Here is an 18890-nt window from a genome sequence, read left to right as displayed (position 1 = left end):
AAAAATATTTAAAAAAAAAAAAAGAAAATAGAGGGAGATGAAAATGAAATGAAAGGGGGGAGAAATAGAAAATAAAGCAAACTGTAGCTCAGTGAGGTCTGCAGAGATTGCAGACCATGATCTCTCTGATTCCCAAGACCTGCTCTTCCAGAGGTTGCCAAGTAATGGCTGCTTAGATTTGATATCTGTCACACTTCAGCAGTATTGGTGGATATGCTTACAGTTTCTCAAGCAGATATTAAGCCCTTTTCTTCTGAGTGTAAGAGAATGTACAAGTGAGGAAAATACCACAAATATGAGAATATGCTTTTAAAAACCCTAAAAGTAAAATATCTGTTATATTAAATGTCAGTGGGAAACTCAGTTTTAGTCCTAACAGTGTTAATATATGCTTTCACTAGGACGTAAGTTTCAGACTTATTAAAACTTTGAAGGAGAAAGTGTTTTCATCTTTCCTTATTGGGTCTGTGTCATAGTTTAACAAAAAAATAATTATACCCTTAAATGACTGCAGAGTGAATATAGATATTTGGGGCAGTAGTAGAGAGACTGTCTTGAATCTCAGAGCCTTTTCTTTTAAGGAGTGGTATTCTATGGGGCATGTTTTTGAACTTATTGCCTGGGACTGTCACAATTAAAGAAATATGAGCCAGGTGTTGTAATGTATGTCTTTAATTCTAGAATTCAATTTTTGAGGGGATATTGTAAGTCTGGGGTTATCCTGGGCTATACAGAAAGTTCAAGTTCATCCTGTGCCACAGAGCAAGATCTTGTCTGCAAACAAACAAACAAAAACAAACAAACAAATAAACAAATGAACAAAGTGGTTGGGTTGTCACTCGGTGGTTGTTCTTACCTAGAAGATGCAGTTTGGAAGAAATATTGCTAAAATGAAAATGATGGGCTTTTATTATATGAAAATATATTCTTCAACTTCCTTTGGTCACACACAGAAGGAAATAAAAACCAGCAAATAAAGATTTAAAAAACACTAATTGTTGCAGTAATTAATAGAGCTGGCACTGAGAGCTTAAAACACTGACACCAGGTTGTGTTTCCTCAAGGAGTTTTTATCATTGATGGGTATGAAGCTGGCAAGAGAAGCTGGGTCTAGGGACTTGTGTATGTGCTGTTTTGCTTCCCAGGATGCAATTATCCTCCCAGTTAAAGGAGAAGCTAGACCCTGCTGCCTTTCTTGCTGAGATTCATGCTGTATTTAAGGCAATTGAAATTAGCTGTGAGATGGTGACCTGGGTTTAAAAAAGGATTCTCTTCCTTCAGGCTGCTTGTATTATACATACATGTCTGCCTGACATTCTGCAAGTCAGAGAAATTAATTTTGTTCTTTAAAAAAATATGTTTAGCCACGTGGGCTTTGTTTTAAAAACACATTTTTGACTTTTAAGGGCCAAGTAGACATATGTTTCTTATATTTACTGTTTGATGTGACTGTTGCTTGGGTGGAAACGTTGATGGAATAAGACTCCAAGGTATGGCGAGGATCTGAATGCCTCTTTATGAAGAAAACCTTTAAAACTGTCATAATAAAGTGGGGTGCTTCCTCCTATGACTCAGACTGAAAGCCTAAACCCTGTAAGACTTATCCCTAGTTATAAATGACCCAGGCTTCCCTACCAGTCCTGGATCTGTTCCAAGTGTAGTGTGGTGGGCTCCTGGTTATGTTAAGTACAGGCCACAATACCATTTCACTTTTGAGTATTGCTTTTCATTTTCAAGTCACTTCACCCATTAACTAATTGCTCCTTGGCAGTTTCATTTTGACAGTACAAATGAGGACAAGGATCAATTAATGGCAAGTTCCTTGGATGCCTTTCTATTTTGTCTTTAATTTTTATTTATGTTTTTACTTGAAATAAAATTATATTACTTTGCCCTTCTTTTCCTTTCTCTAGCTTCTTCTAGAACAATCTCATTACTCCTCACCCAAACTACACACACCACGCAAACACACACACACACACACACAGAGACACATACACTTAGAGGGAGACACACACACTTGAGAGGGAGAGGGGGGAGGGGGAGAGACCGAGAGTGACAGAGACAGACAGAGACAGAGACAGTCACAGGCAGACACAGAGCCTAAATATGAAAGAAAAAAATCTTTAATGTCCTTTTAAATCCATATGTAGCAAGAAAGTAGAAGTGTCAAAAGTCAACATCTTACTGAACCAATATATTCAAGTTTGCCTTTATTCTTAAAATGTAACAAAATTAAGTTATTTTTCTCTTTAATTCTCAAACTCACTGAGAGTGTGAAAGCCAAATAATAATCTGTCCAGCCCATATTGTTCCACAGCTTAATGTTCTAGAGAGATTTGAAAAATTATTTTATATATATTTTTTACTTATTCACTTAACATCCAATGCATTTCCCCTCTCCTGGTCACTCTTTCACACAAACCTTCCCCCATCCTTCTCTCTCCTTCTCCTGTGAGTGGGTGGGGTTTCCCCTGGGTAGTATCCCCCTATCCTGGCACTACACGTCCTTGGGAGGCTAGGTGCTTCCTCTCCTACTGAGGCCAGACAAGGCAGCCCAGCTAGAAGAACATACCCCACATACAGGCAGCAGATTTTGGGATAGCCCTGCTCCAGTTGTTCAGGACTCACATGAAGACTAAGCTGCACATCTGATACATATGTCTTGGGAAGCCTAGATTGAGCTTCTGAATGTTCTTTGGTGGTTCAGTCTCTGGGAGTTCCAAGGGTCCAGGTTAGTTGACTCTCTTGGTCTTCCTGTGGAGTTCCTATCATGATAGGGGCTGAAATCCTTCCTCCTGTTCTTACATAAGAGTCTCCAAGCTCCATCCACTGTTTGACTGTGGATGACTGTGGGTGTCTGCATCTCTCTGAGTCATTTGGTGGGTCAAGCCTTGTGTGCATGCGAGCATGTGTGTGTGTTATGTACATGTTTGCATGTATATGTATATACATGTATATGTATTATATATGTATAATTTATTATGTATGTGATTTTCTTACTACAATTAAAGAAGTGAGGGAATAATTTTTTTCTAGACAATTTAGTTTTAAAGAAGTGCTTCCTTCTTCTCTCATCTTTTACTCATGTATCCCCAGAAGATCTAGCATTCCACAGATGAAAACCAAGTTGTACCTTGATTTATATATAAAGCATGAATTGTTGAAACTCCAGTATGTAAGCTTACAGACCCATAAGTGTCAGCTGGTAAGCTGCAGATTCAAAGTTTAGGACAATGATTTGAACACTAGAGCAGGATAAAGTACTGTGTCTTTCAATCCCCCAAACAAAGACGGTAATTGGGTATAATTGGGAAATTTTCTTTTTCCTGTTTTAAAATTAATTTATTTTTTACACTCCATATTTTATCCCCTGCCTCATTCACCTTCAGACTGTTATACATCCCATACCTCATCCCCACCCCCTGTCTCCACGTGGATGTCTCCACCACCCATCCCACCTCTAAACTCCCTGGGGCCTCCAGTTTCTTAAGGGTTAGATGCTTTATCTCTGAATGAATATACATACACTCAGAAGTGCTTTACTATATGTGTGTTGGGAGGCTTCCTGCCAGCTGGTGTACGCTGTCTATTTGGTGGTCCAGTGTTTGAGAGATCTCGGGGGTCCAGATTAATTGAGACTGCTAGACTTGTAGGAAATTTTCTTGATAGGAATATTCTGTTTTGATTCTATTATAATTACATTATGGAATTTCTGTGGAGTTGATGATACGGTTATGGTACAACTTTTTTATACCTTAGATCTTACAATACTGATTTTGAGTGCCAAACCATAGTAATCTTTAATATTTTCTGTAAACAAAAGAAAACAAATAGATTCAGCGAGTCCCTGAACAGTAGTTTACATCCAAAATATTTATACTTTGATATATTTAGAAAATTACCATCATGCAGCAGGTGAATGCCCCTGAAATGAACTTTCCTCGAAGGCATCTCAAAGCATTCACTTTACAGCTTATTCCTTTAGACCTCCTTCCCTCTCCCACCATCCGTGCCTTCTTCACTCTCTCTCTGTCAGCATCTCTTTTTCGTTCATAAGAAGGAAGTACAGTGGATTGTAGATAGAGATAGAAGGATGGAGATATTTAGGGAAGATATAGAACTGTGGTTCTCATGGAGACTCCGTAGCAACTTGAAAGAGTTGGGAATGGAAGGGAAAGGGAAGGGAAAAGTGAAGTTCAAGTGGGGATTTGTTTTCAGAGTGAGGCCACAGGGTGCAGAAATGTAGCAGGCAGAAGAAGTAATCCCAGAAGTGGTCCCGACACTTGTGTAACAGTGCTGCTTGCTGGAAAGGGAGAACACAGTAGAGGAGAAGAGGAGATCTCACCATCAGTTCAGTCTCCTCTCTGTCTGTAATTAGTTATATGACCTGGAGCAAACGGAGTTTTAGAATGCCTATCTCCTCCTCAGCAAACTTCAAATAACTTGCACAATGAAGATGATGATAGGCTGAGAACTCCAGTCATGCAGCCTGGTACATGAGAAGGAGCCAACAAATGATTTTTTTCATTATAAAAAATAGCCAAGAGGGCAAGGGCAATTAACAATGGAGGATGAGCTCAGAACAGACTGGAAACCTGGACCATCTTGTTCAGTAGCATCACTTGTGTTTCCTGACTCTTCATAGTGAGTTAGTCTGTGTACCCGAGAGGCTTCTCTTTCTGAGATTCTCTTTTTAATCTTGGCTTCCCTTTTGTCTTGAAGAAGAGACTGTGTTCAACACCAGTGCAGAAGAGATTCAGTTAAACATCTGGTTAAAGTTATCTGCATTAAAGAAGTAAAAGACTAAAAAGCAGAATCTATCTTGTGCTTCGATTAACGTAAATAATTAGTAAAAGGAACTTTGGATTGTCCAAAGATGCCAGGTGCAGTGGTATATGCTTGCAATCCCAGTTCTTGGGAGTCTCAGATGCAAGCACGGTGAGCCTGAGTACAGACTGGCTCATATAGGGGACTCCTGGGTATATATCCAAACCTTTTCCCAGAAAACAGTATGAAGAGCCACACAAGAAAGCAAGTGGAGTGTTCTTTTCTAATCCTCCATTACATTGCATTCAGAGGTTCCTCAGTTCTATCAGGTATGAATTGTGGTGAGCAGGTTCTTAAAATCCTGGTAGACAAAAACTTCTTTCGGTCCACATGTTTCTGAAGGAGTTCATGGTTTTCATCAGATTCTAAATAAATATTTGGTTTCTGAAACTTAATAAATGTTGATTAGTTCTTTAGTATGTGTAGTAATGTCTATATTCTACAGAATTCTTCCCACCATCTTGTTACCTTAAGCGTGGTCCTTAGGGAGTGTAAGCAGCATTATGAGCAACCATGTGAGTGATGCTCAGTCAGGCTGGCACAGCGAGAATCCACATTTTCACTCTGATCTTCCAGTGACTCTTCTGCATGTTACAACATGAGCAGTCATAGTTGTCAAGGAGTCTGGTTCTGCAGACAGAATTTGTATTTTGGCTCTGCTAGCATCTAGCATTGAGTTTCAATCTGTGATAGTCATGTTATACACCATTATTCTGATCACCAAGTTAATATCAGAACTCCAGACCCGAGTTTGAAATAATCACCTTCTGTCTTTAGCTTCATTATTAAACTTGTGTTGGTGAGTTTTGTTTTGTTATCTGTAAAATAAAATGTAGGTTGTGGGCTCAAAATTCTTTCATACTCCCATCTCAGAGACAGCACAAATATGTGCTGTCATGCAGTTTCCTTTGGGGGATTCTTTTTTTTTTATTAGATATTTTCTTTATATACATTTCAAATTTCAAATGCTATCCCGAAAGTTCCCCATAACCCCCACTCCCTACCCACCCACTCCCACTTCTTGGCCCTGGCGTTCCCCTATACTGAGGCATATAAAGTTTGCAAGACCAATGGGCCTCTCTCCCCAGTGATGGCTGATTAGGCCATCTTCTGATACATATGCAGCTAGAGACACGAGCTCCGGGGGGGTACTGGTTAGTTCATATTGTTGTTGCACCTACAGGGTTGCAGATCCCTTTAGCTCCTTGGGTACTTTCTCTAGCTCCTCCATTGGGGGCCCTGTTATCCATCAAATAGCTGACTATGAGCATCCACTTCTGTGTTTGCTAGGCCCCATCATAGCCTCACAAGCGACAGCTATATCAGGGTCCTTTCAGCAAAATCTTGCTAGTGTATGCAATGGTGTCAGCATTTGGAGGCTGATTATGGGATGGATCCAAGGAGTTACAGAGACAAAGTTTGGAGCTGAGACGAAAGGATGGACCATCTAGAGACTGCCATACTTTTGGGAGATTCTTAATTTGTAGACTAAAAAAAAAATATGTGTTGGTATGTGTGTCTCAGGGTAAGGAATGTGTATGTAGGTGAGGTTGCCCAAGTAGGTGAGAAGAAATTGTCAGACCCCATGAATATGGATATTTTGTGAGTCACTGGACATGAACCAAACTCAGGTTCTTTGCAAGAACAGGAGGCACCATTAACTGATAAACCTTAACCTGGGGTGATAGTTATTTGCTTATTATTAATTATTATTATTATTAATTATCATCATTATTATTACTTATTGCTAATAACACATACCTGTCAACGCACACAAGAATTTTCTCATTTTTATTTCCTGATTCTTTAATGCAAGTCATGTGTTTTGTAATATCTCCGTCATCAATAGAATGACTGTGAAATGCCTTCCAAACACTGAGTCTTACATAGTTGCCTTTCCTTTAACTTATCCTTGTACAATGCTGTGTAACAATACTATGGGATAAGATATTGTCTGATTATTTTGTTTACATTCCTCTAAGCTCAGAGTCACATTTCTAAAGTACAGAGGGAATCTAGTTCTTCAGTATCTTCATCACACCACAGGTGTTAACAAATACCCAGTAATTTTGAAGATTGGAAAACATCCTTTGACAACCAATGTCTGTGGTACCAATGAGAACTAATGTAGGTGGTACTCTAAATAGTCTCAATATCATTAAATATAAATTATGAATGTGATATAATTAATAGTTAGGGAGATAGAAATGAAATATATTAAATTAGGCCATTCCCGTGTCAATATCAGCTCTTTAATGAGCAGATTCCAGCTGCTTTTAGAAATAATTAACTCAATAGAATAGGTAAGATAGAAGTGATTATAGCTAGCTATTCTTCAGCTTCCTTGCTTGTAGCAATTATTTGGAAATTTGTTTATGCATATTTATATAAGCACATGTTCTGAATAACATAAATAACAGACATTTATTTTTATAGTTCTAAAGGACATAAAGTTCAGAGATTACACTGTCAGTAGACATAGTGTCTGGAAAAGGACACTTCTTGAATTATAAATACTATCTTCCAGCTGTGTCTTCTCATAATAAAAGGAACACACAACCTCCCTCAGTTTTCCTATATGAGGCCACCAACCCAATACTGAGGTCATAAATTCCTATTCACCTCCTATGTGGAGCCCTTCCAATTGTCATTACCTTGCAGAGTAGGTTTCAATGTATCAATTTAAGAAACTACAATTATTTAAACATACCAGTACCTACTAAGGATTATGAAGACTGAATAGTCTTACTTTTGAAAACATTTATTTTTACATTCATTTCTTTGTGTGAGACTTTGTGAGTCTGTGTGTGTATGGTGTCTGAGTGCACTCTGGTATGAGCATGGGGAACAGTGTACAATATATGATAGCCTGTTCTCTCTTCTATCATGTGGTCTCCTGGTATTAGATTCAGGACATCAAGTGGAGGTAAGCAACTTGACCTGGATTTAGCCATCCTGCCAGTCCTCATGCTCTCTCCAATTTACAGTTAAAATACTGTCTCAAGGATAATCAGTAATACAATGTTATCAGATCATTTGAAATGAGCAATAGATTACACACACATACACACACACACATGCAATTGATACATTTGCTACAAGTCCACAAGGCATATTTGTGCCTACCCATGGATGTTGTAGAGAAGAAACCCATATTTAAGAAATCTGAGCTTTTTACAGAAGCACAGGACATACAATTCCTTTGCTCCAGAGAAAGCTACTTTTTTTTCTTCATGCCTGCCATTTCCTTCAAAGGGAGACACTACCTCTGCATTCCACATCTGTTTGTGATACACATGCCTTTAAAAAGATAATCTTGACTAAATGGCAGCCAGAGCTCAGCTTCATTAGATGTATGGAAATGCTTCCAATCCACTGAAAATTGTCTTCCAAGACTATGTTACCTCACTTGATTCTGCCTAAGAAGCAGCAGGCAGAAAAAATGAAAAAGTGGTTATGTTTAAGCAACTTTCCCTATGCTATACAAGTGACAGAATGCTTTGGTGATGCAAGAACTTCATCTTTGTGTCAAGGCACATATCTTTCAATTTTGGATACAAGTAAATTATTTTTCTGATAAAAAAAACAAACAAACAAGAGATGGAGTCTATGTGTGTAGAGGGTGTTATGTTCCATGTTGGTCTAAAACCAGTTACTTGAGTTGGGGAGCTTGTGATTATGACAAGAAGGAAAACCCATTATGATACAAGGTGGCCAGCCCATTCTTTGCACAGGGAGTAGGATTTTATCCACAACATCTGAACAAGGGTCCGACATATTGACCTGAATCTTAGCTACATTTGGGAATCATACCAAGTCTGAGACCTGGCCCATTTACTCTTAAACATTCTAGATTGTTCAAATTTTAAACAAACTATGATTTAACTGTGAGCTAGAGCAAGCAGAAGCTTGGTAGTTTTTGTTTGCCTAACTCAGGTCAGGGTGGTAAACTATAAAATTTTGACTACTGGTTAATTTTCTGTCTACACAATGCCTCATAATTTTTGTGAAATTTGAATGTTGCTTACTGATCTATGCCCTCCCCAAACAAAAAAATAAACAAACAAAACCCTTAAGGTTTTCTAGAATGGGAGGAAAGTCAGAATGGGGATATGCTATTCTTTTTTTGCTATAAAGTCTTTGGTAATGGGATGGGTGAATGAGCTATTCTGAGTGCTAAGACATGTCAGCACACACTGAGAGTAAACTTTACTATTATTATATTTAAATATTTCTATTGATAATATCTGATGAATAAACAATTGAAGATTATATTCTTATTTTTTTCAGTTACTTACAATGCTTCTTTAGATGCATTTATTTCCAGTACAATGAGTGGTATAAATACTGTGGTGTTGGCATGGAGAGAGAAGTCAAAAAAACTCCTTAAAATGACATCTTTCAACATTGCCCAGGGCATTCACGCTTTTGATTACCACTCTCGGCTCAATTTAATTGGTATGTAAAATAAATCATGGTAACTATGAGGGCCTCATAAATTGTCTACTATGCAATTTGTATGCAGAGAAGTACTGCACCTTGTTGCTTTATTGCCAGGGAGACCAAATTGAGCAGCCTACATTTTATTGCCTGAGAATGTTTGATAATGATGCATATGATGTGCAGTGCGTTTGAATTACACTGGGGTGAAATATGAGAAAGCTCCCCAATGCTTTAATGAGTCTTTTTTTATTAGAATTGGTGGGGGTGGAAGATGATATAGGGAAAGAAGACAGTTTGTACAGCATCTGCTATTCTCCTGTCTTTCTAACACTGTCAAAGGCTGAACCCAACCAAGCAATCACTTTCATCACCAATACATATGCATACACACATATACACATATAGGCACACAAAAACACATGCCACATGTGCACATATACCTATGTGTCACAGGTACATGAAGGTATACATGCAAATGCATAAAGCACACACACTTGCACATATCAGCATAACTGCAAATCCTAAATACTCTTTGTAATATATTTTCAAACTTTTTTGTTTTACAAATTTAGAGGCTCTCTTGGTTTTAATTTATTATGGTAATATTGTTTTGATACAAAGTTATAGGAGACATAATGTTTTCCCAATATTAATCTTTTAAATGAGATACCTACATATTCTGAAAATTGATTATTTGATTTATGAATCTGTATGTTCAACCACTAGAAACCTGACATGTACATCTGTTATTGAAAAATTAATGGAGTAGTTATAGAGAACACATATAGCCTATGGTACAGATCATGCAAATCCATATTTAGTAATTACCATTTACAGAAAAAATAATGGTGTTAGTAACACAGATACTTAAAATTCTCAATGATAACAGCACATATAATATACCTTAATATAGGCTTTGCAAGTTGCAAGGAATTCCAAGAATATTACACCTATATCCGAGAAGGCTGCAAGTGTTTAGTAAGGATTCATATATCTCCCATTTAACTCACTGGCTGGCTAGTTATTCAGTCCTCTACTTATCTATTTGGCACTTCCAGCAGTGCTGGAAAGGATGATAATCACAGCGGCATAGCCAGTTCAAGACTAAGAAACAACCAGAGAGTTATATTTCATACTACACAGGTTGGTCTTGAAATGGTCCTTGAATATTTCTGTAGGATCAGAAATACCTGATCTACAACAAGGTTGGAAGTATTTGTGATGCTTGGTGTCTTGGGCAAGCTTGAAAAATTGGTAAAATACTTTTATTTATTGACTTGTAACCTGTGAACATTTAGTTCTTCCCTCCCACCCCCAAATACCTTTCATGCTATATAACTTCCCTGTGTCCTAGAGATAGGGAACTGTGCGGCAAAGGGGAATGAGTGTACCCAGGCAAGTTGTGGGTGGATTCCTAAATGAGACTATCTTTTCCTATTTTAGCACATGCATAACCTTGCCTCAACATCAACCTATATCCTCCATTCAACTGAAAGCAAGTCTAGTTGGGCAATGCTAGTGTTTTTCTTCCTTTAAGATGGGGATACTAGTGTTCAACAGGAGACACTTTTCAACTTATAGACATACATGTGACAAACTCTTTTCAAAAAGATTATTAAAAGCATTGTATTTCCTTTTAAATTCTGACTAGCAACGGCTGGCATAAACAATAAAGTTTGCCTTTGGAATCCCTATGTCCTGTCTAAACCAGTTGGTGTTCTATGGGGTCATTCAGCCAGTGTCATAGCAGTTCAATTCTTTGCTGAGAGAAAACAACTTTTCAGCTTCTCCAGGGATAAAGTAAGTACATCTACATATTTTATTTTTCCACTGCTTTTCAAGGTCCTATGGAAATAATCTCCCTTGGACCCCAGATTTCTCTGAGAGATATCACTTGTTCATGCAAACTAGCTAAGTATTGAGAACTCTACATTTGGAATAAGTATTGATTGATTGTTGCTTCATAAGAATTCTTGACACCTGGACAAAAAGTATTACATTAAATTTTTGTTCAAATCATGTACTTAAAGGTTTAATTCCCTTTATTGGATATTGAAAGTGAAGAGCATTCAAAGTTCTCATTAATTCAACATGAAAAAAAAAAAACAGATTTGGGAATAAGGAAGTGTTGCTTAGGTAAAATAGTGAAAAGGCAGAGTTGATTATCTATTATCACTTTAATATTAAAAGACTCATTAAATTATACATTTGAGATAATGAAAATATATCAAGTATAGGGTGATTTTCAATTAAATGTCTATGTGTCTGATGATCTTACTGGAACACTTTTGTCTGTATTTGGTGATATTAAGGATTTGACTTAGAGCCTTATACATGCCTTATACACCACTCTACCACTGAGATGTACTCTTATCTTGATAGGGCAGTCTCAATATAGTGGGCAATGACTCCAGAATCATGTAGTCTAGATTGAATTCTGAGCACATTAAGAAATCTAATTAATAAATTTCTTAATATCCAAAAGTAAATTTTATGTACTGTAAAATTTCCATATTACATAATTACAAACTTTAAGATTCAGTCAAATCTATTATAGATTTTTGGCTAGATGGATGACTGATTAAAAGCACTTGTTGCTTTTGTGAAGGATTTACCTTATGTTTCTAGACTCCACATGGTTGTGTTCAAAGTCACCCACAACACTAGTATCAGATGGCCAATGCACTATTCTGTCCTTCACAGGTACCATGAACAGGTGGTACTCATAATACATCCAGCAAGCACACACACGTATAAGTGTGTGTTCAGCATATGCATATATATATATATATATACATACATACATATATACATACATACATACATATACATATATTAATGAGAAATTTCAAGATGCTTGGTTCTGAAGATAAAAGTGGATAATAAGTGGAGATATTTTTCTGTTCTTTATTAGAGGAATGTATCTGTGTTATAGGAGCAACAATAATATTTAGACTTTAATATTCAACCCCATATCTACAACCCAATTAATATCTTGAAATTAATTCTTGTAACTTATTTTTCCTAAAATCTACCACAAATCTCTTTTCCCCTTAAATGGTATCAGTCAGCTGCCAATTCTTGTTGATTCAATAACCAAACACTGTTCATAATCTTCCCTCTTCAAATCATTGCTCTAACTTTAAAATGTTTGTGTTTGCTGGACGTGGTAGTGCACACTTTAAATTGAGCACTTGGGAGGCAGAGTCAGGTGGACCTCTACTTTTTTCAATGCCAGTCTTGTATACAGAGTGAATTCTAGGCAATCTGGGGATACACAAAGAGACTCAAACCAAACCAAACCAAACCAAACCAAACCAAACCAAACCAAACCAAACCAAACCAAACCAAACCAAACCAAACCAAACCAAACCCAAAACTGACCTTTTCCCCTCAAAAATACTGAATCATGCAAACCTTGCTTACCAAGTCTTCATATTTGCAGAAAAGCTTGACTCCACATAGCTTTCATTATGTTAATAAAAAAAAACCTAACTGACAAACAACCTAAAACAAAATCAAATCAAACAAAAAAGTAGTCTGCAGGACAAGAAGTGAATGAATGAATAATCTTCAGTCTTCCATCTCTACTCTCCATTTGACTCTCAACTCTGAAATTCTCAACCTTTCACACAAAGACCTCCTCCCACTGGCTGTCTTATATCACTTCTTTCTCTTCTCATTTATTAATTTCACACTCAGGCTGCATCGACTCTTGGTACTTAACCATCATACAGTTTCCTGGCACTGTAATACGTTCTCCTGCAGTTTCCTGTCTGCTATTACAATCCTAATGTCGGGTGTTTGGCAGCCTTCAGATCTTTTGGAGTTGCTCATGTAGATGTGGGTGTTTCTTCCTGTGTACTCCAATTGTCCTTCATTGGATCATGCATGTGCCTTCATTAGTTTGCTTCTATAAGATGTTAGTAGTCTTTTAGCCTTGTAGTGTTTACTTTGTGACTACATTTTGCTAGATTTAAGTGAAAACCATTGCTTTGGATATAGAGCAGCAAGAAAACTCAGAATCAGACCCTTTAGGATACCCTCCTTGATTTAGTTGTCTTAGTTTTTGAGGTCTCTGAACAATTTGTTCTGACGTCAATTATTGAAATTAACAGAATCTGCACTGTGCATCTATATTTAACTTTAAAATTTTGACTAAAAGATAATAGTTATTTGTTAAATTTATTTTTGTCTTTCCTAAAATCTAACACATATTAATATTTTAATTACATGGTAGAAGATAATGTAAGTCAATGTCAGTGTTCTTGAAGTCATGGATGGTGTCTGATTCTTGGATTGTGCCATACATGTGCATGGTACTCAATAAATTATAGTTAAGTGAATAAATCTGAACTAGACAGAAATGAAACAAACATCAGATATTTCATCATTATGGAGCTCCATGAAAGGTTTTATAATCTTAAAAGAAAGTGCAAAAACATGTCTTATGAATCAAAATTGATCACATACAGCAGTGATCAATATTACGACTACCTGGATTCTTTCCAAAGCAAATTTGTCCTTCAATTTTCACTCTGGTTACTAAACTGTTGCATCATTATAAAGCTTGTCATGCTGTCACTCACATTGGGTGGAATGCATTTCACTTTGATAAATGTATGGCAATCTAACTTCTTATGTCTACAGCAAACAGCAGGGCTTCCTGCTACTGGGCTGAGCCTTTGCTTTATCACTGGAAATTTCTTTTGGATATTTTATAGGGTTGTAGTTAAACTAGAACTCCAGGAAAAATGAAACATCATCTTGTTTTATAAAGGGCCTTTGATTATATTGTACTATCATCAATAAGTTGCTAAATTAGAGGATTTGTGGATAAAAGAAAGTCAGATCTAAATAACTTCTCGCATTGCAAGTTGAAACTTTTGTTCATTCAGGAGGCTTGTGCTATAGCCACCTTTCAAGGGATGATAAAACAATTTATTCTTTAAAAACTTGATACCATAATGAACTATTATAGTCCAATGAAACTTTATTTTGGACTCCTCCTAAGGTTCTGTCCTGTTGGAAGCTTGCTATCTTTTCATTTAAAGGAGGAATTTTAAGGACAGGAAAAGGTTTCTCTACTGGGGAGCAACATTCCACTCAGAAAGCTGGGTTTAATTCCTCTTTGCTATTTCCTGTTCTTTTGTAGGATACTAACTCCAATTTAGCCACTAGAATAGTATTAATTTTTAACTGATTCTTTGTTGGAGGTTCTGATTTTTCCCATAGTCTGGCATCCAAACTCCAGAATTAGAGTTAGCAAGAGAATCAGTGGGGCTTTGTGTTATGACAAGATATTACCTACTGGTCCTGACCAATCCCAACTTCAGTCTGTTCTTCTAGGAACAAAGAGCTTTCATTTTGTTCCAATTGCACAAATAAATGGATTAAATATCTCCTTTAAAAATTCAAATGATGAAGATGCATGAGGGTCAAAGGGGGAAATATCTTTCTTTCCATTTCTCCTTCAAGCTACTTTTCGGACAGGCAAAGGATGGAAATTCAACCATAGTTTTGATTTGAATTTCCCTGATGACTAAGGAGGATGTTGAACATTTCAAAAAGTGTTTCTCAGTCATTTTAATATTCTATATTCAGAATTTTCCTGTTTTATTTTAAAATACTCATTTTACTTGAAAAACAAACATTTTTTCTCTCATACAATGCTTCATGACAACAGTTTTTCCTCCCTCTACTCCTTCAATATCTCTATAACCTCCACTATCCCCCAGATGCACTTTCTTCAGAAAAGATCAGGTCTTCAAGAGACACAGCCAAACAGGACAAAAGAACATACAATAAGCAAGATGAAAGTCCTCATGTTGAAGCTGGACAAGGCAATCCAATAGGAAGAAAAGAATTCCCACCCTGGTGCATCAAGTTGCTGCAGGGTTAGTTACAACCTCTCCCATTGAGGCCAGACAAAGCAGCCCTATTGGAGAATGGATTCCACAGACAGTCAACAGCTTTAGGGATTGCTTTTGCTTCAGTTGTTGGAGGATCCACATGGAAATTGAGCTGTACATTTTTCACATACATGCCAGGGCTTTAGTCCAGCCCATGTATGTTCTTTGGTTGTTGACTCAGTCTCTGAGAGGTCCCAAGGGTCCAAGTCAGTTAACTTTGTTGATCTTACTGTGGAGTTCCTATCCCATTCAGGGCCTTCACTCCTTCCCCAACTCTTCTATAAGAGTTTTCAATCTTCATCCAATATTTGGCTATGGGTATCTTCATCTGTTTCAGTTAACTGCTGGTGGAGACTCTCAGAGGACTGTTATGATATGTTTCTGTCTACAAGCATAACAGAGTATCATTTATAGGGTCAGGGATTTCTGCTTGCTCATGGAATGGGTAACAAGGTGGGCCAGTTATTAGTTGGCCATTCCCTCAGTCTCTGTTCAATCTTTGTCATATCATTTTTTTTAAACAAGACAACAGTTTATAATTCACTGAAGTACAGGTTTTAATGTATGTCTTTATGACTGTCTGGGATTCCTTGTCATTTCTTATTATGTCCATCTTCTCATTTCTGATTTTGGTAATTTGGATATTTTCTCTGTTCACTTTATTTAACATGTGTTAAGAATTCATTTATCTTGTTTTTCTCAAAGAACCAATTATTTGTTTCATTGTTCTCTTTATTTCTACTGTATTGATTTCAGCCTTGAGTTTGATTATTTCTTTCCATCTACTCCTTTTGGGAGTAATTTCTTGTTTTTGTTCTAGAGATTTCAAGTGGACCATCTACTTTGTAGTATGAGGTCTCTATTTTTCAGTGTAGTTACTTAGTGCTATGAACTTGCCTCTCAGAACAACTTCATTCTCTTCCATAAATTGGGTATGTATTCATTTTCATTCATTTCTATTGATAGTCCTCAATTTCTTTCTTTATTCCTGCTTGATTCATTTTTTCTATCAGTGGAAAGTTGTTCAATTTATATGAGATTGTAAGCTTTTTTTGTTTCTGATATCCAGCTTTAATCTATGGAGGTCTGATAGGATACAGAGAATATCTTATTTAGGGATTCTGTTGCTGCAATGAGTCACAATAACCAAAATGCAAATAGGGGAGGAAATAGTATATTCTGCTTATAATTCTACATTGCTGTTCATCACTGAAGAAAGTCATGACAAGAACTCAAACAGGGTAGGGTCCTGGAGGCAGGAGGTGATGCAGAAACTGTGGAGTGGTGCTGCTTATTGTCTTGGTTTACATGGCTTGCTCGGACTACTTTCTTATAGGATCCAGAACTACCAGCCTAGGAATAGTACCACTCAGAATAGGCTGGGACCTTCCCTATTGATCTTTAATGGATGAGTATCTTGTAGTTGGATCTCCTGGAGGCATTTCTTCAACTGAGGCTTCTTTCTTTCTTTCTGAGGACTCTAGCTTGTGTCAAGTTGATACACAAAACCAGCTAGTACAGGAGTTTATCTCAGCTGTCTTGTTCTGCTGAAACTTGCTTTGTATCTGAGTATGTGGTTAATTTTGGAGAAAGTACCATGAGAAAAGGTCCATACTGAAAAAATGTATATGCTTTTGTATTTGTGCAAAATGTCCTATAAATATCTCTTAGGTCCATTTGTTTCATGATGTTGGTTAGCTCTAACATTTTTCTGTGAAGGTTTTGTCCAGATGACCTGTATATTGGTTAAAGTACTGTAGTCTTCCATTATCATTGTGTAAGGGTCAATGTATGAATTAAGATTTAAAAGTGTTTCTTTAACAAACATGGAAACACTTGTGTTTTGGGCATAGATATTAAGAATTGAAATGGCATCTAGGTAAATTTTTCATTAAATGAGTATGTGTTGTCCTTCCCTATCTCTTCGGATTAGTTATGTTTTGAAGTCTATTTTTGTTAGATATTAAAGTGGCTACACTAGTTTATTTCTTAGATCCATTTGTTTAGAATGTCTTTTTCTAATATTTTACCCTGAGGTAATGTCTATCTTTTATGTTGAAGTGTGGTTCTTGAATGTAGAATAAGATAGATTTGGTTTTTTTCTTTTCATCCATTCTGTATCTTTTTATTGGGAATTGAAATCACTAATACTCAGAGGTAGCAATGACCAATGATTGTTAATTACTGTTATTTAGTTGTTGGTGATATTGGTTGTTGTTGGTTGTGGTGTGGTACATCTGTGTTTGAGGGTAAGATTCCCGTCCTTTGTTTTTGTAGGTCTGGAATTATTTATTCCCTGTGTTTTCATGGCTGTAGTTAACCTGCTTTTGTTGGTATTTTCCTTCTACTACACTTTGTAAATTTGGATTTATAGGTAAATATTGCTTAAATTTGACTTTACCATGGAATATCTCACTTTTTCCATCTATGGTGATTGAAAATTTTGCTTTGTTTTGTATTGCTGGCTGGCATCTGTGGTCTCTTATAGCTTACAGCATATCTTTCCAGCCCCTTCTGTTTTTTTAGAGTCTCCACTGAGTACTGTGTACTTTTGATAGTTATGACTTTATGTGTTACTTGATCTTTTACCTTTCAGCTTTTAATATTTATTGTTATTGTTGTTGTTTATGTTTAGTGTTTTGATTCTTATGCATTTAAGATATTTTCCTTTTTGGTCCAATCTATTTAATATTCTATATGCTTCTTGTGTGTGAAAACTCGGTAAATTAAGGTCCAAGTCATCCACTGACTTGATAGCCGTCTGAGCTGGCTCATAATGGAGATGCCCTTCATTGGCATGGTATTCCCCTTATCTGAGGTTGCCTTGGGAGTTCAACCCTCCCCCACTTCTCTACCTTCAGAATGTCATGTAGCCTTGGTTAAGATTACAAACTCAACTTCCTTTGTCCTGAAAAGAAACTATTCAGCTGGCACCTGAGATTCCTGAAATGTCCCCTCGTGCTAATTAGGCATTTCTTTACCCTAAGCCTTCAGTCAGTGACCTTTGCCCATCCTGAAAGTTTTTACCACCCCTATCCCTTCAAACAATCTAGGCCTTGAATCGGCTCAAGTTAACTTGATCTGCCTCCCCGAAGCTGGCCGCTGTGTATCTTCTTTACCATACATACTCACACCCTAAAAAATATGAAAGAAATATATCCCATATTTATTTATTTATTTATTTATTTATTTATTTATTTATTTATTCATTTTTGTTATCTTTCTATAATTATATATTTTTCTATTTCTTATTCAGGGTTATTGAGTGCTTCTGAGCACACTCTTGTTTTCTACTAGTGAGAGGCTATACAATGAGAGTAAGTGTTAGAAATCAGAAGCTTATATTGGATATTGGCCCCCTATAGAATGTAGAATTGGTAAAAATCTTTTCTCAGTCTGTAGGTTGTCATTTTGTCCTGTTGGCAGTGTCCTTTGCCTTACAGAAGCATTGCAATTTTATGAGGTCCCATTTGTTGTTTCTTGATCTTAGAGCATAAGCCATTGATGTTCTGGTCAGGAAAATTTCCCCTGTGCCCATGTGTTCAGGTTCCTCCCCACTTTCTCTTCTATTAGTTTCAGTGTATCTCGTTTTATGTGGAGATTCTTGGTACATTTGGATTTTAAGCTTTATATAGGGAGATAAGAATGGATTGATATGCATTCTTCTACTTCTTCATTGCCAGTTGAACCAGCACCATTTGTTGA

At 36.8% G+C, this 18890-nt stretch overlaps 1 protein-coding gene across 1 annotated transcript in view; it reads left to right on the top strand.

The window, feature by feature from the left end:
• The window catches only part of Wdr49 (WD repeat domain 49), a 158727-nt gene that overhangs the window by 30541 nt on the left and 109296 nt on the right, over positions 1-18890 (top strand). Inside the window, exons 6-7 of the mRNA XM_029475360.1 lie at positions 9121-9288; positions 10925-11073. Coding sequence (XP_029331220.1) covers positions 9121-9288; positions 10925-11073 — 317 coding nt within the window. The remainder of the gene's footprint in view (positions 1-9120; positions 9289-10924; positions 11074-18890) is intronic.

This window comes from Mus caroli, chromosome 3, assembly GCF_900094665.2.
Source record: "Mus caroli chromosome 3, CAROLI_EIJ_v1.1, whole genome shotgun sequence".
Lineage (NCBI taxonomy): Eukaryota > Metazoa > Chordata > Mammalia > Rodentia > Muridae > Mus > Mus caroli.
Note: the sequence above shows the minus strand (reverse complement) of the source record. Positions and strands in the feature narration are given on the sequence as shown.